At 38.4% G+C, this 25319-nt stretch overlaps 2 protein-coding genes and 2 non-coding genes across 5 annotated transcripts; all 4 read left to right on the forward strand.

The window, feature by feature from the left end:
* The first annotated feature begins 3337 nt into the window (after positions 1-3337).
* LOC107640795 (uncharacterized) lies at positions 3338-4457 on the forward strand. The gene is made up of 2 exons (XM_016344294.1): positions 3338-4256; positions 4342-4457. The coding sequence occupies exons 1-2, from the start codon at positions 3338-3340 to the stop codon at positions 4455-4457; spliced, it is 1035 nt and encodes a 344-aa protein (XP_016199780.1).
* A 3192-nt stretch (positions 4458-7649) lies between these two features.
* On the forward strand, positions 7650-22351 carry LOC107641959 (uncharacterized). 2 transcript variants are annotated; one of them, XR_001620544.3, is made up of 2 exons: positions 7650-7801; positions 8421-11314. XR_001620544.3 is itself a non-coding variant. In XM_088488997.1 (2 exons), exon 2 carries the CDS (start codon positions 19284-19286, stop codon positions 20022-20024), a length of 741 nt encoding a protein of 246 aa, XP_088345123.1. In that variant the 5' UTR covers positions 7650-7801; positions 18771-19283; the 3' UTR covers positions 20025-22351. The 2 variants fall into 2 exon arrangements, 1 of the variants encoding a protein (XP_088345123.1); XM_088488997.1 differs by lacking the exon at positions 8421-11314 and adding an exon at positions 18771-22351.
* On the forward strand, positions 8109-8189 carry LOC148565284 (small nucleolar RNA R160). The gene has a single exon (XR_015885267.1). It is a non-coding gene; the product is annotated as a small nucleolar RNA R160 (small nucleolar RNA).
* Positions 8420-8498, forward strand: LOC148565285 (small nucleolar RNA R160). The gene has a single exon (XR_015885266.1). It is a non-coding gene; the product is annotated as a small nucleolar RNA R160 (small nucleolar RNA).
* Positions 22352-25319: the final 2968 nt, after the last annotated feature.

A 25319-nucleotide genomic window follows, 5' to 3' on the forward strand; every position in this document is an offset into this window, starting at 1 on the left:
CCATCACAAGATTCAAGATTAAAGCATTCAAAAAACAAATAAGCATAATAATTACCTTATCATTAAATAAACCGGGTAATCTATCTTAAGGGATTTCTATTCTAACCAAACACCGCTGTCCCACAGCCTTCACCAACCTATCCTCCATGCGATCCCATTGCCACCGCCTTCCGAACCTCCTCAATCCCAGTAGAAAGCACAATTAATAACAATGCAAGTAATTCACAAGTAAAAGCATACAAGACAAGTAGATCAAGTAAGCAATTAGACATGTTAATCAATTAGGCATACAAAATTCAAGTCGGCAAAGCAAGCAAACAGATAGAAAATGCATATGATGAATGCCTGCCCTACTGGCTGTGATATCACATTGTCGGTTCAACTGCCAACCCGACACATCTCCATGGAGACGTCGCCCTTCAGATTTCTCATATGGGAACCCCGAGATATAGTGCCTGGATCACTGTCCAGGTACCGGCGCCTGCATGCTCTATAGGTCCGAAGGGATGCGAGCGGGATACTCTTGCCACAGACCTCACATCTCAATGCAAGCGGGACGAACCACCGCCCTTACGCCACCGTCGCTACCTCGACAGGCGGGATCCAACCTCTGTCCCTGTCGGGCGCATAGCGTCTCATATTCTCAGTAAAAACAATATTTCAGTGGTTTTCAGAAAACATTTTCAGTATCCAGAGATCCATCGTCTCAATTCGAGTCCTCGACTCACCTCAACCACTGTCCCTTTCATAACTCAGTTTCCAATGTCAAAAGTTCATCATTCCTTATCTCATATATCACTCATCCTCCACCCAACGTCAAATCATTCTCAGCACGCCAGAAACCTAAGCCTCTATTTTCTAATTTATCATAAAACCGTGTTCTAGCAACCATAAGTTAGATCCCTTATTCTAATAGTCAAAATTAAGCCCAAAACTCTTAAAATAGTGTTTTAGAAGCTTACAACCTTGTTGGGAAGGTAGAATAGTTGAAAACAAATAAAATTTTGAGGAACAGGACGTGTGTAGCCGCACAAGGGTTTGTGCGTGCGCACATTCCTGAGAGTTTTTAAATGCGTGCGTATGCACAGGGGTGTGCGTACGCACAGGTGTCAATTTTTACAAGGATCTGTGCACTCGCACAACTTATGCCAGCGCCCCTAACAGACTGACCTTCCCAACGTGTGTGGCGCACAGACGTGTGCGTCCGCACAGGTTAAAGTTTTTCCTTAAATGTGTGCGCGCACAAGCTGTGCTGGCGCTGCGAACAGAACGCACTCCCCTGTCTGTGCGTGCGCACAGATGTGTGCATTCACACATGTCAAAATATTTGCAGGGTGTGCGTCCGCACGAGGGTGTGCGTCCGTACGAGGGTGTGCGTCCGCACACATCAGAAATCATGAAATTCTGCAACTTTGCAGAATTTCAGATTTTTAACACCAACTTTGAAGGATCATAACTTCCTCTACAAACTTCCAATTTTCACAAATTTTATATTGATCTAAATAATTTTCAAGGATCTTTGATTCTAAACAAATTTCAAGCAATTTCAAAAATCAAGGCAAGAGTTATGATCGTACAAAGTTCATCAAAAATTCAATTTTTTCCAAACTTCACAATTTCCAAAATTCATTACCATACCCCTACCAAACCACCTCAAGCCATTCAAAACACCACTTTTCATCAAAATGTACCTGTTGTATCATAATATACCAACCTTACCACATTCTCCTTCTCATTTCATTACTCTCAATTCCAACATCACTTATATAACACTTATGATCAAAATCACCATCAAACCCACCATTTCATAAATCATAACACTACAATTATCATAAGGAACCAACTTCCAATCAATTCACTCATTTAACATCATCATATCATTAAAATTCATCACAATCAACCCAACATTCATCAATTCATCAACATTTAACACACCAACCATCATTTTAGTTCAACCTATCTTATTGGTCACTAGCCTATGTGTCCATGAATATTATATACTACATAGAGGAAACCGAAACCATACATTGGCCGATTTTTCTTTTTGCACCAAAACTCAAATTGATCATCAAATAGCTTTCAACCAAATTCCAAGCTTTCACATCCATTCCACTAAGCACAATTAAGTTCCAAGAGCTCCCAAAGCCACAATAATCAAACTATATACATATAAATCACCTCAAATCAAACTACGTTTCCAATTATACATAAATTCACAAAGGTTTAGTGGCTCTTACCTTCTCCCATAGATTTACTACCAAGAATCCAAGGCTAAACAAGGATTAGAGCAAACCTAAATACCAAGAATCACAAAAACTCATTTAGGCACAAACCCTAAGTACCCGAAATTTTCAAGAGAGAAACTGGGAAGATTTTGTGATTACCTTGAGGGTTTCTTGGGTGGGTTTTGTAGAGCTCTGCACAAGGAACGCGTAGCTGCAAACGGTGCGGCGATCGGAGCTCTCTATCTCAAGATATGAGCTTTGCAAGTTTGAAGTGAATAGTAACAATGGTGGAAAGCTCTCACCTCTCTCCTCACTTCAGCTGCTGTTGTGTTTAAGTTATGAGGGTGAATGTGGCTGAAATAGGTTCACTTAAGTGTATTTATATGTTGGGCTTGGGCCCAACTTGGGCCCGGTCCAATTCGTTAGCGTTTTTAGCCCGTTTGTCCCAACTTCAGGTCAAACCTTTAAAATTAATGCCCAATTTTCCATTTCTAACATTTTTCTAATGTTTTTGCCAATTTTCACTTTTTCTCATGCAGTACCGGGCAGACTTGAACCGGTTTAACCGGTTCAACTACCGTTTTGCGGTCTTTCATGATTTTTCGCAAAAGGCACATTTTCTGACTCAGAAAAACCCACTGAGTCCAAAAATCACCTTTAAATTCTCAAATTTTCTCTCTAACTTTTCGGAATCTAACTTGGACAATTAATCACTTAATTAACCGGTTGATTAGTCGCGGTTCTTACACACCAGAGTTTCCTCAATACATGAATGCATGTATGTAAAGAAAGATAGTTATGTGATAGTTTGGGGTAGTAGATCAATAAGATCAGAAGAGTAAAGTATGTTATCTATGAATTATAATTTATGTAACATGCCTTTTATTATTTTATAAGTTATTAGTTATTTAGTATGGACTATATTTACTAGGTCTTTAGGTAGATAAGATAGCTAAAATATAGACTTTAATTATATCTGTTAAAATATAGATGATTATTATTTACAAGAATACATATCTTGCTGTGTGATTGTAGCAGAGCTTCTTGCTGTGGTGGATGGTGAATTCACGGTTGGAATAGAATTCAGTTCAAGGGAGGTAGTAATCAAGGCGATGAAGGATTATACCATCCATAGAGGTGTAGACTATAGGGCGTTTGAGTCGGAACCGACGACATTCTATGCTAAATGTACACAATATGGTGCAGGTTGTGATTGGCTGATCAGGGTTACCAAAATACAGAAGAAGTACTGTTGGGAGATAAGGAGGTACAATGGTAGTCACACTTGTACCAGATCTAGTATTTCTCAAGACCATTCGAAACTGGATTCCAAGACAGTTGCAGAAGCAATTAAGCCATTGGTAGAGATTGACCCATCTATAAAGATAAAATCAGTCATTGCGAAAGTACAGTTGAAGTTTAACTACACCATCAGTTATCGCAAAGCATGGTTGGCAAAGCAGAAGGTGGTGGAGTCAATCTTCGGAGGTTGGGAAGCATCATACGAAGCCTTGCCTATATGGTTTGAGGCTATGTGTCACAAGGAGCCGTCAGCGGTGGTTCACTTCGAAACAATGCCTGCGTACCAGGGGGATGATTTGGTTCCTGATATCCGTGTACTGCACCGAGTCTTCTGGAGTTATTATCCTTGTATAAGGGCATTCAGACATTGCAAGCCAGTTGTGCAGGTGGACGGGACTCATTTGTATGAAAAATACAAGGGTTGTTTATTGGTAGCAGTTTCACAAGATGAAAATAACAATATTGTACCTATTGCATTTGCCATAGTGGAGGGAGAGACTTTTGAGGTGTGGTACTTTTTTCTAAGTAACTTATGCCAACATGTGGTGACACGCGATGGTGTAGGACTTATCTTTGATCGACACGATTCCATCGGGTCAGCTATTGCTCGCAGTAATGAGGCTTGGTCTCCTCCTAGAGCTTTCTATATGTTTTGTATAAAGCATATTGAGTCGAATTTCTTGAGGAAGTTCAAGGCACCTTACCTGCGGAAGCTTATCGTCAATATCAGTAAGTTTGAATTACAGGCACTCTTTTATTATTATAAATTCGATGGAATAGAATGTTGTTCATGGTTCAATGTTTCTTAACATAGGATATTCAAGGACGATTCGGGAGTACCAAATGCGCTATGAACGACTACGCGAACGGGGTGAGGCTTACACCAACTGGCTTGGCCGGATCCCATGTGAGCAGTATGCTTTGGCATAATTTTCACGTTCCCAGTTGCGCCACCTGCGATAAAAAATCTCTTATTTAACTAATTATGTAAAAAATAGAATACAATTTCTAGTAGAGATTTCAACGCATACATTAATTCATTTTACCTGTTTGCAATCGGAAACATTCGGGGATTGCCAGGAATCGGGGCAAGAAATGGGAGACGGATCCAAGCCCAAGTAAGCAAAAGTGTAAGTGGACCATCCATCTCCTTGTAGTCGACACGAGTTGCCCTACACAATGATCTATTCAAGTGCGCGAGGCATGCCGAATCCCAACTAAACTGTATGATCCCAGGAAAGTTACGGAGTAAAGGCAGAAATTTCTAATGCACCGCTGCACCAGACTTGTCAGCAAACAGAATTGTCCCAAATAACAACATTATGTGACACTTGACATACCTCTGAATCTGAATATCATTAGTCAACACTGTGCAATCCTTCAAACCCCTAATCCACGTCAGTTTTATAAAGCTTCCTCTACAGTCCATCTTCCTCAGTGCAACACCAAAGTGGTGTAAGCACTCGGCCTCCAAGGCCTCAAAACTACTCATGGTTGGTCCTATAACCGGAATTCTATTTGTCGGCAGACTGAGAATCATCGCCACATCCTTCAATGACACGGCACACTCACCAACCAGAAAATAAAATGTGCGAGTCTCTAGCTGCCATCTCTTGATCAGAGTATTAATCATTGCTGACTGGCATTGAACGACTCCAATATGAGAAACATGGTAAAAATCAGTCTCCCATAAATGCGCCTCAACAATTGGGTTGTACGGATCCGGCAACAAAAAGTGATCACATATCAACATTCATAAACCCTACAATATACATTTTCATTGTAACTACCAGTACATAATTATATTAACAATAACATGATTATGCTCACATATCCATTATTGCTACCAGTAAAATTATATTTTGCACCCAGCTTATGCATAACCAGAATAAATTTAATCGTCATAAATTATTTAAAAAACTTATATATACATATATATATATATATATATTTTTTTTTTTCAAAGCATATATATAAGAACATCATAACCAGAGTAAGATTATTATTATTATTATTATTATTATTATTATTATTATTATTATTATTAATTTTTAAAAACGACGTTATTATTAATAAGAATCATAAAACAATATATTAAATTTGTGTTTTAGGTTCGGTCTTCTATTTATTGTCAAAATTATCCTATTATGTTACATTACATATATTCCATTCAATTATCAATGATCAAGAATAATTTATTAAATTTTTTTTAACTTAAATATTATAAATTTATATTTCTAGTAGATTCTAAATTCATATTTCTACTTCTTCTAGTACAATACAATTAAAATAAAAATATATTAATTCGAATTTTCTTCCAACAAATAATAATAATAATAATAATAATAATAATAATAATAATAATAATAATAATAATAATAATCTGATTTCATTCATTCAAACCAGCAAGAACATAATAACAACTAGTCATACATTTCATCTCAAAACAAAGCATACTATTAATAAAAAATTCAGACTTTATAAACTAATTAGTTCTACTCTATTCTCAAACTCCTTAAACTTAATTACTTAGTTCTACTCTATTCCTAAACTCCTTAAACTTAATTACTTAATACTACTCTATTATTTCTATTCTATTACTAAAATCTGATACACTATTATATTTATTAAATCAAAATTTTAAATAATAAAAATTTACATAATTTGGATGTCCGAAATAATTAACAATGTAAAGTTCTAGTTGATTCACTTCCTTAATTTTTGGTCTTTTTGACATTGTATTTAGATTATTTTGACCTGCTATGTGGTCCTTGCAGCCTCCAAAAATGGAGATGGTGTGAGGTTGGGGAGCAAATAGAGAGAATTTTGGGTGTGAGACTGAAAGTGACGCTGCTGGGAGGGTGGGTTACATTCAGGGTTATTGGAAGGATTGGATTCATTCGGAGGGGAGCTGCATGCATGCCATGTGAAACGAGTGCACAAATTGGATCGAAGATTTTGTGTACCGTCCGATTTCTGTACTCGATCCGTTTGATTATAGTACCCCCATCGGACGGTCCAATTTCTCTTGGACAGGCATCATACGCCAATAAAACACCACCCCATAACTCAGCTATACATCAGTCCTTTCATCATATTAAAAATAAAAAAGTGACGGAGTAAGAGAACTAAAATAAAATCCACCATTTGCAATATCTTTATCTTTATCTTTTATTTAAATATGTTATATATATACTTTAGTATTGCAAAATTCTACTAATATTATTGATACTTAATTTACTCCCTCCTTTTATATTTATTAACTAGTAATCTTTTTTTTTTTGTATGGATAATACAAATGAAAATAATAATCACACAATGCATGTAAATTATTAACCACTCTCTCAAAAAGATAATTAAAAAAAATTATATAAATACACTACCTTATATTGTTGGGTCAGAGTAGTGAATTAAAACTAAATTAACATGCAAATTATATTATTGGGCCAATAATATTGAGAAAGCTGCTAATGAGCTAAACTAAGGCTTGTTTTGGTAAAGCTTTTATTTTTTGAAAGTAGCTTATAAAAGCTAACTTTTAAAAGATGACTTTTTAAAAGTTGTAGTATTTATGTTTGATAAATTAAATTAAAAATTGCTTTTAATAATCACAAGCAACAACAATTGCATTTGGTAAAATAGCTTTTAAAATTTAAAAATGTTATAATAGACATAAATGCAAGCATTAAATTTGAAAATTTGTTAATATATGAGGTTATATTAGACTTTTAAATTTTGAAAAGCACAAGCTAACTTTGAAAAGCTCTATCTTAGGTGCTTTCAAAAGTACCTCAATCTTTTAAAAGCTGCAAGCACAAGCACATGATCTTTTTTATTTACCAAACACAAGATGAGGAGCTTGAGCTTTTAAAAAGCACAAGCACCTCTTCGAAAAGCTTTACCAAACCAAGCCTAAGTATAACTCAAATTACATAATCTTTTTATCCCCATTTAAAAGTTTTGGATTGGAATCTCACTCCTAATTTAAAGAAAAAAATATTGAGAAAGCTAGACTCTATTATTGGGCCTGAATAGTATCCCAATATTATTTACCAAACTTTTAAAGCCCTAAAGTAATGCCCCAAAAATAAACCTTCAAATTATTTACCAAAATCCTAAATCTCATGGGCGAAAACAAAAACGCCGAAACCCTAATTGGAACCTTAGTAGGCTAGTACCGAGTATAAGAGGTTCATCTATCCACAAACTCTTCTATAAGATGCAGCCGCGGCGTCACAACTTCAATTCCGTTGAACAAATTCTTAGCCGCTTCTGTAAGTTACCCTTTGATTCGAGTCATTTTGCGCACGAAATCAATTCTATTATTTCATTTAGTGATGCATCACGTAGCCCCTTGCATCTTCAAGTTTAGTTGCAAGGAAATTACGAGAGAAGGTTTTCAAGGTGCTAAATTTACCCTCGGCATTATTTGTTTAGCGCTTTTTGGCGATAAAATGAGGGTTTTTTCTCGCCCAATTGACTCTATTTAATGCCGAATAGTACTCAACCAGTTTGTTTGATTGATTATATTAGCGTTTGTGTAGTTTAATTTTTGATAGTGATATATCCTTCATTGAGCAAAGCAAAATGATGAAGTTTTATGTCTGAAACTGATGTGGAATTCTTTGGTTTCATATAGGTCTTCAAAGTTCTCTGATTGCTTTGATCTATGCATTGCTTTAAATTTGAATTAGGTAGTTTTAGTTCAATTGATTTTCTCTTTTGGTCCTGTTTTGTTTCGGTCATATGGTTTCCAATCTTCAAGATTCTTAGGGATTTTTTTCTTTTAATTTTCTAATTTTCGTACCTTATATTAACTTTTCTTTTCCAGCTATATCTATTTAAATTTTAGACGTTGAAACAAAACTAAACATTGGATTTACTTGAAAGCAGGCAAAATGATGAGGTTTTAATATCTGAATATTATGTGGATTACCAATTCCCAATGGTCTTCAAAGTTCTCTGATTGCTTTGCTGATCATATTGCTATTGGAAAATGCCATTTTCATTCTAAACAGAATGGTTTATTTCATCATACTCCTTGAAAGCAAAAGGGATGGAACGGCATTATTTATAAATGGTTTTTGTGCTCACTTCTCCATAGGCATCGAACAAACTCACTTTTGTATGGTGTGTGACTGACTCATCTCATCTAATGGTGGAGAAGAATGAGTTGGCTGGTTGTGCATGAATAAATGAGTATATAGACAACACAAATGTTTTGGATAAAATCTTTCATACATGTTGGAGGGCATTGTCGTCTCCTCTAGTATCTTTGCAGTTTTCTCAAGCATTGAAAATAAACCATTATGATTAGAATGTTACTACTAAGAATAAAGAATAGCTAGTGTACCACAAGCACCAAAATTCTTAGTCTGGCATGCAATAATCTGTCAGACTATACGAGCATGGTGCAACAATATTCCTTTTGCCTTGTTTCTTCATGCTTTGTTTGTCTCCTATAAGAATGACATTTGAAGCTGAACTTGGCAGAACATTTAGTGTTGTAGTTAAGTTCTCCTAATTTGTGCTGACATGCTTGTAAATCTGCATCAAAGTATGATAAAAGGGAGGGTGTGAGGACTGAGGAGGAAGCATATACTACGGTCGAAGCATATACTACACTTAGAAGCAAAGGTGTATAACCCCATAAATTACAAGTTATGAATAGTCTGTCCTTCGAGAAAATGAATAGAAGCCAAATTGTGTCTTTTCTTAGCGTAAAACAAAACTCATGAAGCATTTCAAACCAATAAATCCTATCTCAATCTTTAAGAGCCAAGTTATGATCAATGTTGACTAATTTTTTTTGCATAATTTTACAAAAAAAAACTTCCGTTTTTTAGTCTCTATCTTTATCATTTTCACTTCAAATTTTTACTCTTAATAAACCTAAAAGTACCTTATATTTAACTTTTTCCAAAACTACAATTATCAACCTTATCAATTAACTCCTTCAAACAACCTATTTGTTCATACTCTAATCACTACTTAGCTAGGTCCAAAATAAGCAAAGCCTAATCAACAGACATTAGTTGGATTGACATCTGCCTGACCTCATAAGAGGTCGGACGCGACGACGTTATATAAGTCCTACTTGCCATGAGCAGTAATTGACTTTTACAATTTCTTCTATTCATTTAGAAAGGAGATCTCAACAACTTTCCTAACAAAAGGGGACGGTGATCCACCATTAAAGGTGGAGTCACTCTAAAAAGTGATTATTGACTTTACCTTTATTACTATAAATACTTTGACACCATCGGATATACTTTGAATTCAATCTACAAAAAAACCTTTTTAAAACTCGTGCTAACTTAAGCATTGGAATTTTTTGCAAGTACCACGCTCACCTCCTCACGAGGAATTTGGATGGCGGCACCTCGATACCAACAGAAGTTGGATGTTGCCTCAAAGGGAGATTGGACCTCACATCCAGTCCCAAAAGCAACCCATTTTTAGGTAACTCTCAGAACATCGATGCTGTTGTCGGGAACCTGGAAGTTGCACCTAACTATGGCAGACGATCAACTCAAAGACGGACATACGACATCCGAATCCGAGCCAAAACATCACAACGACAATCATGCAATAGTAATACCCCCGCGACAAGATAGAGCGGACAGTTCTATTGGGGAATGGACTTTGGAAAATCCTCAACCCTGAAGAATCAACTTCGAAATACACCCACATGAGGACGTGGTAAACCGACATCCAACAGAACTCATGAGACTCTTATACGGACACCATGGCCGACTAAAACAACTTGAGCAGGAGATAGAACGGCAAAGAGAAGCTGAAAGAGACCTAAGAAGGGAAGTACGACGGCCAGGAGGGAAGAAAAGCTTTTGAAATTAGTAGCCGACCTTTGAGGTTGGAGCAATCATGCAGATCAGGAAGAAAACCTTTTTTAGAGGGGAAAATCCATTCATTGAAGAGATTATGCGGGCTAGTGTTGCCAGAAACTTTAAGAGCCTTGACATGGACCTCTATGATGGAAAGACTGACCCGAGACACCATCTAAGCAACTTTAAAAGCTGGATGTACTTGGTTGACGCGTCAGATGCAACTCGTTGCAAAGCTTTTCCGACGATGTTAACCAAGGTGGCAATAAAGTGGTTCGACAGTCTACTACCTAGGTCCATAACCTGCTTCGATGATCTTGCAAGAAAGTTTCTCACTCGATTCTCCGTTCAGAAAGAAAGTCAAATACGCTCTAAGCCTCCTAGGAGTCAAGCAAGAGGTCAGAAAAACCCTCCAATCTTACATGGAAATATTCAACACAGCCTTCTTAGACAACCAAACTTTGCCTACAAAGGCAGTAATAATAGGGCTAGTTAATGGCCTTAAAGAAGGACCATTCTCCCAATCCATACCAAAGCGACACCCGACCTCCCCGTACGAGGTACAAGAGCGAGCATAAAAGCGCATCAACATGGAAGAAAATGCTCAACTAAGAGAACCTACTAAGCAAAATCTTCCTTACTAGATTCGAGATAGAAAAGAGAAGAAAAAGGGCGAGTACAACTCGGACAAGTCTCGAAGATATCATAACTATACCCCCTGCGAGTCTCCCTTGTTGACATCTATAGGGAGATCTACCATATCGAGAAGCTTCCACGTCATTGTCTCATCAAAAACAAGAAAGATGGAAGTCGGGCAGAATACTACGAATATCACAAGATATATGGACATTCCACTAATGATTGCTACGACTTGAAAAATGTAATAGAAAAACTGGCCAGGGAAGGTCGGTTAGAAAGATACTTAGCAGAAAGATCAGATGATCAAGGGAAAAGAAAAAGAGTGAAGGAAGATAGGAGTCGACGAGATTGGCTACCACGAACTACTGATAGACACATCCACATGATAGTAGGAGGATTTGCAAGAGTTGGAATAACTAAGTCCTCCCGCAAAAGGCATTTGAAAGATGTCTACCAAGTTAGGGAGGAGGCTGAAGTCCCCGACTTGCCCACTATTTCCTTCATGAAAGAAGATGTGCAAGGGATAACATCGGGGCACGACGATCCCGTCGTGATCACAATAATACTCTAATGTAAATTTCCACAGGACTTTGGTGGAACAAGGAAGTTCGGCCACCATCATGGAAGAAAAGGAATTTAGTGCATACCCCAACAATCTTTTTTGGTTGGGAGACATGTCCATCCGATCTCTTGACTTCATTCCACTACACACCACTTTTGATAAATGATGCGTGAGCATCTTATACCCTTTTTCTATTTGTTTTTATATTCTTTTTAGTTAGATTTTATTAAGTTTTATTAGATTTTGGTGCGAAATTCACCTTTGGATGCTACTTTGAGTTTTTCTTTTGTTTTCATAGTTTTAGGTGAAAATCGGAGCAGTTTGGAAAAGCCTGGAAAAAGAGACAAAAATGCTGTCAGTTCCCCTTTGGGCGCTGAACGCCCAACCTGGTGTTCAACACCAGCAAGGGGGCTAGAGTCAGAAGCGCACACTTCCTCTTGGGCATTCAACGTCCAATTCTGGCGTTTAACGCCAGCTTGCTGTCCGAGCCATTCACCAATTGGTCGTCCAAGTGGATTTCGCACTTCCTAGGCTTATCTTATTTTATCTTTGTAATTTTTATTTTAAAATAATATATTTTAAGTTTAGTATTTATTATTAGATTAGTATTTATAGGAGATGATAGATTAGGTTTAGAGATCTTCTTCCTCAGCATCTTTTTAGAACCTTATTTTCTTTGTAAAGTTATGAGCAACTAAACCTCCTGGTTAAGGTTAGGAGCTCTGTTTATTTTTATGGATTAATATTTTTATTTTTTTATTTTAATATATGTTTGATTCAATTCTAAGGTGTGTATCGTTCTTAATCTAATGAAACTGGGTGGAACGGAAGTATGATCGTTTTTCTACATGAGTTCTTGTGATACTCTGACCAAGGTCTCCTGAACTATAGCTTAAGAACACACTTCCTAGATGGCTAATCCATAACTCGTTGGGAACATGGGAACATCTGTTCAGTTGGGATCTGTGGTGATTAGGGTCTTTGTGGTATAAACTAGTTTTCTAAACTTCACCCTCTAATTCGAATTGAATGACCACTGACCATGGCATTTGATGAGGATCAGAGGAGATTAAATTGCTAAGAAATTAGAGTTTAATCACTTACAATTTTCCGTAGAAAGAATCTTTCATTGTAAAATAGTTAGTAAGAAGTTTTAATATGGAAAGATAAACACCTCCGAGACTGATAAACTCCAATTTTGTGGTTTATCTTGTGCTTAATTTAGGAGATTTTATCAACCTATCTCATATTTATTCAATGAAATAGCATGGTTTTGTAATTCTCTCTAAATTTGTGCTTAAGTGGGAAAACATGTTTTTTACGCCTTAAAATAGCTAAATTTAATCCACCTTAATTCCATTTGATACCTTGATATGTTTGTTGAGTGATTTCAGATCCATAAGGCAAGTATTGGATGGAAGAAGTGAAGAGAAAAGCATGTAAAGTGGAGAATTCATAAAGAAATGAGCATTTGGAGAATTCATGGCTACGTGCACGCGTCACCCACGTGTACGTGTGAGGAGGAATTTTGGCTAGCGATGTGCACGTGTCGTCCACGCACACGCGTGAAAAGCGGCACGTGACTTGTAACACCCTAATTAGCCTAAGCCTTACCTTGCGTCGTAAAGTAAAGGTTAATTAGAGATTATGACAGTTCTAAGCTCATACAAAGTATATATATAGAAGGAATATAATAATCTAGAAGCCCGATAAAAGAAATAGCTCAAAGACAGGATTTGAAAAGCGCAAACCGTACTATCTTAAGGCATAAAAAATAGAAGTGATATAAACAATGTAATAGTATAATAGTATAATGTCATAAGAAACTAGCCTCGACTCGCGGAGTTTAAGCCGGCTAGCCATATACAGATCATATAGAAACTTGACAGTTTTAAAATAGCTTATACAAGTTTTTCGCTCATAATACAAGCCTCTAGGCTAAACAAAATACAAAAGAGAGATGTATAAATAGATAAACCAAAAAGATTCCAAAATAGTCCAGGATCCTCCGCTTCTGTCACCATCCCAAAGCTACTCACCGAGGTGGGTTGCGACCTGCATCTGAAAAACACAACAAAGATATGGTATGAGAACCGGAGGTTCTCAGTATGGTAATAGTGCCCAGTGATGTAGGATATAAGACCCCGGGACGCTAAAGGCAATCCTAAGCTCCATATCCATCACAAGATTCAAGCTTAAAGCATTCTAAAACAAATAAGCATAATATAAACCTCATCATAAATAAGCCGGGTAATCTATCTTAAGTGATTTCTATTCTAACTAAACACCGCTGTCCCATAGCCTTCACCAACCTATCCTTCATGCGATTCCATCGCCACCGTCTTCCGAACCTCCTCAATCCTAGTAGAAAGCACAATTAATAACATTGCAAGTAATTCACAAGTAAAAGCATACAATTCAAGTAGATCAAGTAAGCAAATAGGCATGTTATTCAAGTAGGCATACAATTACAAGTCGACAAAGCAAATAAACAGATAGGAAATGCATATGATGAATGCCTTCCCTACTGGCTGTGATATCACATTGTCGGTTCAACTGCCAACCCGACACATCTCCATGGAGACGTTGCCCTTCGGATTTCTCATATGGGAACCCCTAAGATATAGTGCCCGGATCACTGTCCAGGTACCGGCGCCTGCACGCTCTATAGGTCCGAAGGGATGCGAGCGGGATACTCTTGGCATTGACCTCACATCTCATCGCAGGCGGGAAGAACCACTGCCCTTACGTTGCCGCCGCTACCTCGACAGGCGGGATCCAACCGCCGTCCCTGCCGGGCGCATAGCGTCTCATATTCTCAGTAAAAACAATATTTCAGTGGTTTTCAGAAAAATTTTCAGTACACAGAGATCCATCATCTCAATCCGAGTCCTCGACTCACCTCAACCACTGTCCCTTTCATAACTCAGTTTCCAATGTCAAAAGTTCATCATTCCTTATCTCATATATCACTCATCCTCCACCCAACGTCAAATCATTCTCAGCATGCCAGAAACCTAAGCCTCCGTTTTCTAATTTATCATAAAATCGTGTTCTAGCAACCTTAAGTTACATCCCTTGTTCTAATACTCAAAATCAAGCCCAAAACTCTTAAATGGTGTTTTAGAAGCTTACAACCTTGTTGGGAAGGTAGAATAATTGAAAAACAAGAAAATTTTTAAGAAACAGGACGTGTGCGGCCGCACAGGGGTGTGTGCGTGCGCACGCTCAGGAGATTTTAAGATGTGTGCGTACGCACAGGAGTGTGCGTAAGTGATAAACCACTATTTTATGGTTTATATTGTGTTTAATTGTGTGGTTTTATCATGATCCTAACCCACTTATTCATTAATTTAGCATGCATTTATATTTCCTTCCTGAAATTATTACATGATTGAAAACTGCTTCCTAGAGACTTTTAATTAGGCATTTTAATTCTCCTTTATTCCATTCGATGCCGTGATCTGTGTGTTAAGCGTTTTTGGCTTGTGCAATGCACCAGCTACTTTCCAAAGGTGTATGATGAGTCTTTTCTCTAATCTTATTGAGGACTGTATGGAGGTTTTTATGGATGATTTTAGCGTTTATGGTGATTCTTTTAGCCTTTTCTTAGATGGATTATCTAGAGTATTAGATAGATGTGTTAATACAAACCTTGTATTGAATTTTGAAAAATGTCATTTTATGGTAAAACAAGGGATTGTATTAGGACATGTGGTATCTAATAATGGCATTTCTGTAGACCCAGCAAAGGTGAATGTTATTTCTAGTTTACCTTACCCCTCTTCTGTGAGGGAAGTCCGTTCGTTCCTTGGCCATGCAGGTTTTTACAAGAGATTTATTAAGGACTTTAGTAAGGTAGCACTTTCTTTATCCAGATTACTACAGAAGGATATTGAGTTCGAGTTCAGTGAAGATTGCAAGCAAGCGTTTGATAAGCTGAAGGCCGCCCTGACTCAAGCTCCAATTGTAAGAGGACCAGACTGGAGTCAGCCGTTTGAAATCATGTGCGATGCTTCCAACCATGCAGTAGGAGCAGCGCTGGCTCAGCGCGAAGGTAAGGATCCTTTTGTTATTGCTTATGCGTCTAAAACTTTAGACGCTGCCCAGTCGAATTATACTACTACTGAGAAAGAGCTTCTTGCTATTGTTTTTGCTCTGGATAAATTCCGAGCTTATTTACTTGGTACTAGAGTAGTAGTGTATTCGGACCATGCAGCTTTAAAGTATCTATTATCTAAAAAGGAGTCCAAACCAAGGCTTATACGTTGGATACTGCTATTACAAGAATTTGATTTAGAAATAAAGGATAGGAGTGGTAACCAGAATTTAGTAGCAGACCACTTGAGTCGCCTTGAGCACATTAAGGATGATTCTACTCCTATAGATGATAATTTTCCATTTGATAACCTGCAAGCAGTATCTGAAGTATCCCCTTGGTATGCACCTGTAGCTAATTATCTAGTTAGCCGCACATTTCCTCCAAACTTTTCTAAGCATCAAAGAGACAAGCTGAAAAGCGAGTCTAAATATTATATATAGGATGACTCATATTTATGGAGATGTGGCGCTGATCAGGTAATTAGACGGTGTGTGCCTCAATCAGAATTCCAGTCCATCGTAGAGGCCTGTCACTCATCTGAGAGTGGAGGACATTTTGGCCCTCAAAAAACTGCTAGAAAAATCTTGGACTGTGGATTCTGGTGGCCTACTCTTTTTAGAGACGTTGCTGAATTTTGTAAATCTTGCCTCCTATGCCAAAAATTTGGTAATATATCCAAGAGGGATGAGATGCCTCAACAATATATGCTTTTCTGTGAAATTTTTGATGTTTGGGGCATTGACTTCATGGGTCCATTTCCAAATTCTAATGGTTATTTTTATATATTGTTAGCTGTGGATTACGTTTCCAAATGGGTGGAAGCAATTCCTACCCGCACCGATAATGCTAACACTGTTGTTTCCTTTGTGAGAAACCATATTATCTGTCGCTTCGGATCCCCACAAGCAATCGTGAGCGATCAAGGCACCCATTTTTGTAACAGGAGACTAACAGGACTAATGAAGAAGCATGGGATAATTCATAAGGTTGCAACAGCATACCATCCTCAGACTAATAGGCAAGCCGATGTGTCAAATAGAGAGATAAAGCGTATCTTGCAGAAGATAGTAAAGCCTCATAGAAGAGACTGGAGCACCAGGCTATAAGATGCACTCTGGGCATACAGAACAGCATACAAAACACCCATTAGGATGAGTCCTTTTCGCTTAGTTTATGGAAAAGCTTGCCATCTCCCAGTTGAAATAGAGCACAAAGCCTTTTGGGCAGTCAAGGAGTGCAATATGGGAATTGAGAAAGCCGGAGCTGAAAGGAAGTTGCAATTGCAACAACTGGAGAGCCTTCGCCTAGAAGCTTATGAGAACTCAAGACTACACAAGGAGAAGATGAAGGCTGTACATGACCAGAACATTAAGAGGAAAGAGTTCCAACCTGGGGACTCAGTCCTCCTTTACAAATCTCGACTGAGGCTCATGCCAGACAAGTTGAGATCAAGATGGGAAGGTCCATACAGAGTAGAGAAGGCCAAACCGTACGGAGTCTATCACCTTAGCCATCCTTCGAGCTCGGAGCTTATCAAAGTTAATAGACATCGTTTAAAGTTGTACCATGGCGAAAAGCGGAAGAAAGACAAGGAACTCGAGATCTTCCTCTTGGAAGATCCCCACATAGCCACAGACTGAGCTAGTGGAGCGTCCAACTTATGGACGTTAAAGCAAAGTGCTAGGCGGGAGACAACCCACCATGGTATGATCGTTCTTTTCTCTATTTTTAGTTTTCTTATCCAATAACTCTTCTCTTTATTAGTATATTTCGTGCATCTGCATTTACATACTTTAAAAAAAAATGCCACGCGACGCGACCGCATCAGCGACGCGTCCGCGTTGCAAGGAGAGGGGAGAAAAAATAAAAACGAACAGAGAGTCACGCTGGAGCATGGCTGGAGGAGTGCCAGTGGCACAAATCGCCCATGCGACCGCGTCGTATGGGCATAATGACCTCCCACGCGACCGCGTGCCCTGATTTTCGACGTAGAAAGGGTGCATAGCTAAAAGTTGTGCTAGAGTGGTGCTGGACTGGCGCTGGACGCACAGTCCCCCTCACGCGACCGCGTGCCCCACGTGGCCGCATCGTACGCCATAAACTGCCCACTCACGCGATCGCATGCCCCATGCGATCGCGTCACCAAAAATTTGGCATTTAATGATTTTGAACAGAGAGTTGTGCGAGTGCAAGCCAACCCTCGCGCCATTGGCACAAACTAGGTCACGCGACTGCGTGACCGACGCGACCGCGTCCCTCACCTTAAGCGCAAGTCGCGCGACCGCGTGCCCCATGCGATCGCGTCGCTTGCGCCGCACAGCTCAACCTAATTTTGCCAATTATCATATCTTTTTCTTCTCCAAATCCTAATTTTTCTTTTCCCTCCTTATTTCTTCCTCCTCCCTTCTTCCTTCTATCTCACCTTTCACTCTCTCTCCCTCACCTCCATTAACAAGGTTTTATTTTCTTCTTCATCCTTTTCTTTTCTATCATTCTTCTTATTTTATATGTTATTTTCTTTTTTTTTTCTTTTTCTTTTCATTATTCATATTTTCTTTTTTCTTCTTTCCTTTTTACATGGTGTTAGAATTTTATTTGAGTCCTTATTCTTCATTATATGCTTGTGGATTGTTGCAAATTGTTGGCAATTATATATTATTTTCTTTAAAGGGTTGCTTGCATGTTCACTTTAATACTTTCTATACCTTATTTACCATGCATGCTATGTGTTTGTGAAAAAGCCCATATGGCATTATGCACTTCTCTATGTTATTCTACTATTCAATGCTTGCTTTTCACAAATTCCCTTTACTATTATATTAATTGAATTTAATTGTCAATACAAACGTGATGGTTTGCTACAGAGTGATGCTTGATCTATGCTACTCATGCCCTTTGCCGGCATGCCAATAAACACCTTGCATTCACTTGTCATCATATGCACTAATTATTTTCCATTAATGATCTTTCACATGTACTCATGAGCGTGTGTTAACATCATTTACCTTTTATTGTGCATTTATAACCATCCTTTTTCGTTCTCTTCTTTGCTATTTATCTCTTTGAATTCAATTTACTCTCTCTTCCCTTTTCAGGATGGCCACCAAGAAAGGAAAAGAGAAAGCTACTCCCAAATCTCCAGCAAGAAGAGGAACTAAAAGAGCACTAGTGGCAGAGCCTTCTTCAACTGCAGTCAAGCCCTCAACAAAAAGAGTTAAGAGGATCATCAAGGTTGATGAAAAAGAGAAAGCCTTTCCAGCAAAGGACATTGCGCGATTTCCAAATCGCTACTGTGAGCAGATGTTCCCTATTCTAGCTGAAAGGAGTTACAACAACGAACACCTTCTTATCCTCCCGCCCAATATTGCCACTTTTGTTGAGCCGCAAATTGAACGAAGACAATGGGGTTTCCTACAGAGACAACAGAAGCAGGTCAATCTTTCTTGGGTAGTCGAGTTCTACTCTAACTTCTACCTGCCTACCCTGAAGTCTGTCTTTGTCCGTCAGAAGCAAGTCCCATTACAGAAGAGGCTATTCAACAAGCTTTGAGTCTTCCCCCTATTCCAGAAGGATTGGACGCCTTTCAAGAAGCTGCATTCAAGCGCCAGATGTACCAATTTGACTGGGAAGCTGTTCTCAGAGTTATCGCACTACCTGGCAGCCGTTGGATCTACGGATACCATCGTACCCGCCCTAAGGGAATATCAGCTTCAGCACTTACCTTGGAGGCTCGCGTATGGGTACAGATCATGTCCCATTACGTCTTTCCGAGCACTCACGAGTCCTCCTTCACTGCAGACATGGCCGTTCTACTATGGTGCATCCTTACAGACCAGCCTCTGAATCTACCAAGACATATCCGGAATGACATGGGACACGTACAAATTGCGGACAACTTACCTTTTCCCGCCTTGGTCTCAGATCTTGTCTCAGCAGCCGGAGTCTCCTACAGAGCTGGAGACACCAAAGCCATGCTCCCACGGGATGATCAGTATGTCCCTAATGGGAAGTACCTCAGACTTCCAGCAGCCACTACAAGCCTTCCCACTGCTCCGGTTGAAGATATCCCTTCTTCACCACCACAAGCACCTACAACTGATGAACTGCTCCAGCAGATAATCAAAAGGTTGGATCGGCAAGAACAGAAAACGAAGTTAAGAGAGCGCCGTCACAAGCGCCGATTCAAACACCTCAAGGAACTACTCAAGGGACACTTCAAGGACTCAGACACCCCGAACTCCACTTCCTTTACCAGCACAGGGAGCCATGATGGTCTCGACTGTGGAGATACTACTACCAGCCCACCCCTGTTCCTGACAGATGGCACCGAGGACGGTGCAAAGCCTTAAGTGTGGGGAGGTCGGTCAGTACCTGACTTCCGGAGGTAATTTCTCTTCCCTAGCACCAATAAATTAGGATATTTTAGTTAGTTTTTTCTTTCTTTTATAGAATAGGATAAATTGCATAGTAATAGGTTAGTTGCATGCATGCTCTACTTGATTGAAAAGACAATAAGTTTCTTCTAAGACTCTATCTTTGGAACAAAATTTCACTAATTTTTAAAATTTTTTATGATAAATTTGCTTGAAGTTGTATTTGAAACATGATGTTTGAGCTAAAGAACACACAACCTGTGAAGATTTGAGCCTTTATGCATGGTTACATTATTTAACCATAATTATTTTATTCTTGTGTGTTTACTTCTCTATGAGTGTAATCTATATTTTGTTTTATCTTATATGTCCAATATTTATTATATTTATATGCTTGCACATGATTGATGCCATTATTTGTTTAAACTCACTCATCCAAATTAAGTCTACCCTTTTCAATTACCTTTGTTAACCACTTTGAGCCTTTAAATCCCATTTGTTCTATATTTCACCACATTACTAACCTTAAGTGGAAAAACAATTGTATATCCCAAATTGAATCTTTGGTTAGCTTAAGATAGAATTGTGTGTGCTAGTTAAGTATGGGAAATTGTGGGAACAAAAGTTATTAAGGGAATGTGTCATGATAATTTAATGGGAATTTGGATACCTACTCATGTGAAACTATAAGAATTAAAAATCTATGTGCATTGATAAGCTATGTTTATTTTTGCTTCTATTTAAAAAAAAATAAAATTTTAATAAATAAATGAATAAGGGGACAAAATTACCCCAATGCTGAATTGAGAATTCAAAGATCAATGCACATATGATAAAAAAATTAAAATAAAAAGTTGATACATGAGTATGGAATGTAAAAGGGGAATTCTGGGTAGCTAGGTATGAATTCTAAGGTTATGCAAGTTATATAGGTTGGGTTGAAGCTTGGGTTAATTAAAGATTCAATTTATAAGCTCACTTGACCATACATGTATCCCTACCTACCTTGGCCCCATTACAACCTTGAAAAGACCTCATGATGTTTGCATTGGTATATTAACTGTTGTTGATTGGTTAGGAGAAGAACAAAAGTTAGAAAGCATGATTAGAGAAGGATAGAGTGATTACCCTATACACTAGAGAGATTAGAGCGTACATACATCATCAGTGAGGGTTCAATGCTTGAATTTCCATGTTTCCTGCTTTCATAAGCTATCTTCTTGCACTTTTATCTGTCTTACTGTATAATGATAGAATTAGTGGAATTTGATTTGTAATTGTTTTGAAGAGCTTATTTACTTTTGATCAAGTGGACAGGAATCATATAGTTGCATTCATATATATAGGATTGCATTGCATTGCATGAGTTTCTGCATGTTCATACTTATTTACTTTATCTCCTTCAATTAAGCATGAGGACATGCTAATGTTTAAGTGTAGGGAGGTTGATAAACCACTATTTTATGGTTTATATTGTGTTTAATTGTGTGGTTTTATCATGATCCTTACCCACTTATTCATTAATTTAGCATGCATTTATATTTCCTTCCTGAAATTATTACATGATTGAAAACTGCTTTCTAGAGACTTTTAATTATGCATTTTAATTCTCCTTTATTCCATTCGATGCCGTGATCTCTGTGTTAAGCGTTTCAGGCTTTATGAGGCATGAATGAGTTGGAGATTGGAAAGGAAGCTAGCAAAAATGGAAGGAACACAAGAAATTGGGGAGATAACCAGCGAGAAGTGACGCGGCCGCATGGCTCATGCGACTGCACGAAAGAGGAGAAATCGCAGTGACGCGGCAGCGTGGCTCACGCGACCGCGCGGATTGGGAAAGTACGAGCGACGCAGAGGCGTGGACGACGCGAACGCGTGGCGAGGAAAAGCGCGTTCGCATGGATGACGCGATCGCGTGACATGTGCGATCTGCATAATCTGCAGGATTTGCTGGGGGCGATTTTGGACCCTATTTTGACCCAGTTTTTGGCCCAGAACAGCAGACTAGAGCCAGAGAACATGAAAAAACCAGGGATAACATTCATTCTACATAAGTTTTAGTTTTTGGATCTAGTTTTACTCCTCCCCTAGGTTTCTCTCTCGAGACATTGATAGTTCTTAGGATTTTAGTTTCTCTAGCTTTTTGCATTGGGATATTGAGAAGAGTTATTATCTCATCAAGACTTCGTCATTCTAGTTTGTTTTCTTTACTTGGCTTACTCTTCCATGTTCTTTGCTTTGTTTAATTTTACCATTGGAATCTTTTTAGGATTATTTAATACAAGGATCACTTTTATTTTTAATTGACTATTTTTAATTTTTATTTACAATATCTTTCTTTAATTCCTTTTTATATGCTATGAATTTTACCTTTACAATGAGTGAGTAGTTCCCTAACTTGATGGGGAGTTGATTGAAAGGAACCCTTGAGTTGGAAGATTCAAGAGAAAGATTGTAATTGGGTTATTGTTGGTTTGCTTTCTAATTCCTGACACCAATCCTCCCAAGAGTGGATTGGGACTTGTGGATAGAACAATATTCCAACTTGTTTTACCTTCCCTTACTTAGTAAATGATAACTAAACGAAATAACTCTCAATTGTCAATTAATCTTAAGAGTGTTCCATCAAGAATAGGGCTTCCATGTAATCAACTCCCAGTCAAGGCTTTTATTTACATTATTCAATTTCATCAATTTAATTTCCTATTTACTCAACTCAAACCTTTTCGAAAACATCTGATTAATAAAATAGCACCCTTTCCTGCAACTCGTTGGGAGACGACCTGTGATTCATACTCCCAGTATTTTAAATTTCAATTTTCTGTGACACCTTTCTAAATTGAGCGGTGGATTTCTGGTGAGTTAAGAACTATACTTGCAACGCACATATTCTAATAAATTTTTAATTCACCAATTTCTGCCCGCATCAGTAAGCACAGGTGAAAAAATTTTCAGAAGCTGTTCACTCGCACAACCTGTGCCAGCGCCCCCAACAGACTGACCTTTCCGACCTGTGCGTCCGCACAAGTCGAAGTTTTTCATTGGATATGTGCGCGCACAAGCCGTGCTAGCGTTGCGAACAGAACACACTTTCCTACCTGTGCGTGCGCACAAGTGTGTGCGTCCACACAGGTTGAAATATTTGCAGGGTGTGCGTCCACACAGACCTGTGCATCCGCACATATCAGAAATCTTGAAATTCTGCAACTTTGCAGAATTTCAGATTTTTAACACCAACTTTGAAGGATCATAACTTCCTCTACAAAATTCCAATTTTCCCAAATTTTATATCAATTTAAAGAGTTTTTAAAGATCTTCAATTATAAATAAATTTCAATCAATTTCAAAAATCGAGGCAAAAGTTATGATCGTACAAAATTCATCAAAAACTCAATTTTACCAAACTTCACAATTTTCAAAATTTATTACCATACCCATACCAAATCACATCAAGCCATTTAAAACACCACTTTTCATCAAAATGTACTAGTTATACCATAATACACCAACCTAACCACATTCTCCTTCTCATTTTATTACTCCCAATTTCAACATCAACTATATAATACTTATGATCAAAATCACCATCAAACCCACCATTTCAAAAATCACAACACTACAATTATCAAAAGGAACCAACTTCCAATCCATACAATCATTCAACAACATCATATCATCAAAATTCATCACAAATCAACCCAACATTCATCAATTCATCAACATTTAACACACCAACCATCATTTTAGTTCAACCTATCTTATTAGTCACTAGCCTCTGTGTCCATGAATATTATATACTACATAGAGAAAATCGAAACCATACCTTGGCCGATTCCCTTTATGCACCAAAACTCAAACTGATCACCAAATAGCTTTTAACCAAATTCTAAGCTTTCAAATCCACTCCAATAAGCACAAATAAGTTCCAAGTGCTCCCAAAGCCACAATAATCAAACTATATACATATAAATCACCAAGAATCACAAAAACTCATTTAATCAAAAATCCTATATGCCCGAAATTTTGAGGAGAGAAACTGAGAGGTATTCGAGCTTTCCTTACCAGTTTCTTACATGGGATTTGTAGAGCTCTTCGCAAGGAATGCGTAGTCGCTGACGGCACGTAAATCAGAGTACCGTAGCTCAAGATATTAGCTAGAGAAGAAGGAGGTGAATAGTGTTTCTTCTTCTTCTCCTCCCCTTTCTCTTTTCAGCATGAGTGTTGTGTTTGTTTATTGTTGTGGCTGATTTGGTTCATTTAATGAGCCTTTTATATGTTGGGCTTGGGCCCAACTTGGGCCCGGTCCAACCCGTTAGCATTTTTAGCCCGTTTGACCCAATTTTGGGCCAAACCTTTAAAATTAACGCCCGGTTTTTCATCCCTAATGTTTTTCTAAGGTTTTTGCCGATTTTCACTTTTCCTCATGCGGTACCGGGCAGACTTGAACCGGTTCAAGCGGTTCAACTGTCGGTTCGTGGTTTTTCACGGTTTTTTGCAGAAAGCACATTTTCTGACTCAGAAAGACCTACTGAGTCTGAAAATCACCTTTAAATCCTCAAATTCTCACTCTAACTTTTCGAAGCCTAATTTGGGCAATTAATCACTTAATTAACCGGTTGATTAGTTGCGGTTCTTATGTTCTCCCCACCAAATAAGAAATTTTGCCCTCAAAATTTGAATTACCTGAGAAAAGCTCGGGGTAATCCTTTCGCATCTCAGACTCCAATTTCCCAAGTGTGCTCTTCTTCTCCGGCTTGCTCCCAAGCAACTTTAACTAATGGAACATCCTTTTCTCGCAGCTTCTTCACACTAGTGTCATCGATCCTCACTAGTGTTACTTGGAAAGTCAAGTTCTCTTCCAACTCGACCGATTCAGGCTCCAACACATGAGCCGCATCCGGCGTGTACTTACGGAGCTGTGACACGTGGAATACGTCATGCAAATTAGACAGATGAGGTGGCAAAGTGACTTGATACGCCACCGGCCCGAATCTCTTTAGAATCTCAAACGGTCCTATGTATCTTGGGTTCAACTTCTTGGTCTTGATTGCTCTTCCAACCCCAGTTGTCGGTGTTACCTTAAGGAATACATGTTCTCCTACTTCAAACTCTAACGGTTTTCTTCTCTGATCCGCATAACTCTTTTGTCGACTCTGAGCAGTCAAAATCCTTTCTCGTATTTTCTTAATCTTCTCAGTAGTCTCTGCTACCACATCTGGACCCAATACACTTGCTTCACCAGATTCATACCAACAAAGTGGAGACTGGCAC

This window comes from Arachis ipaensis, chromosome B5 (assembly GCF_059453495.1).
Source record: "Arachis ipaensis isolate K30076 ecotype BB chromosome B5, ASM5945349v1, whole genome shotgun sequence".
NCBI classification, from domain to species: Eukaryota; Viridiplantae; Streptophyta; class Magnoliopsida; order Fabales; family Fabaceae; genus Arachis; species Arachis ipaensis.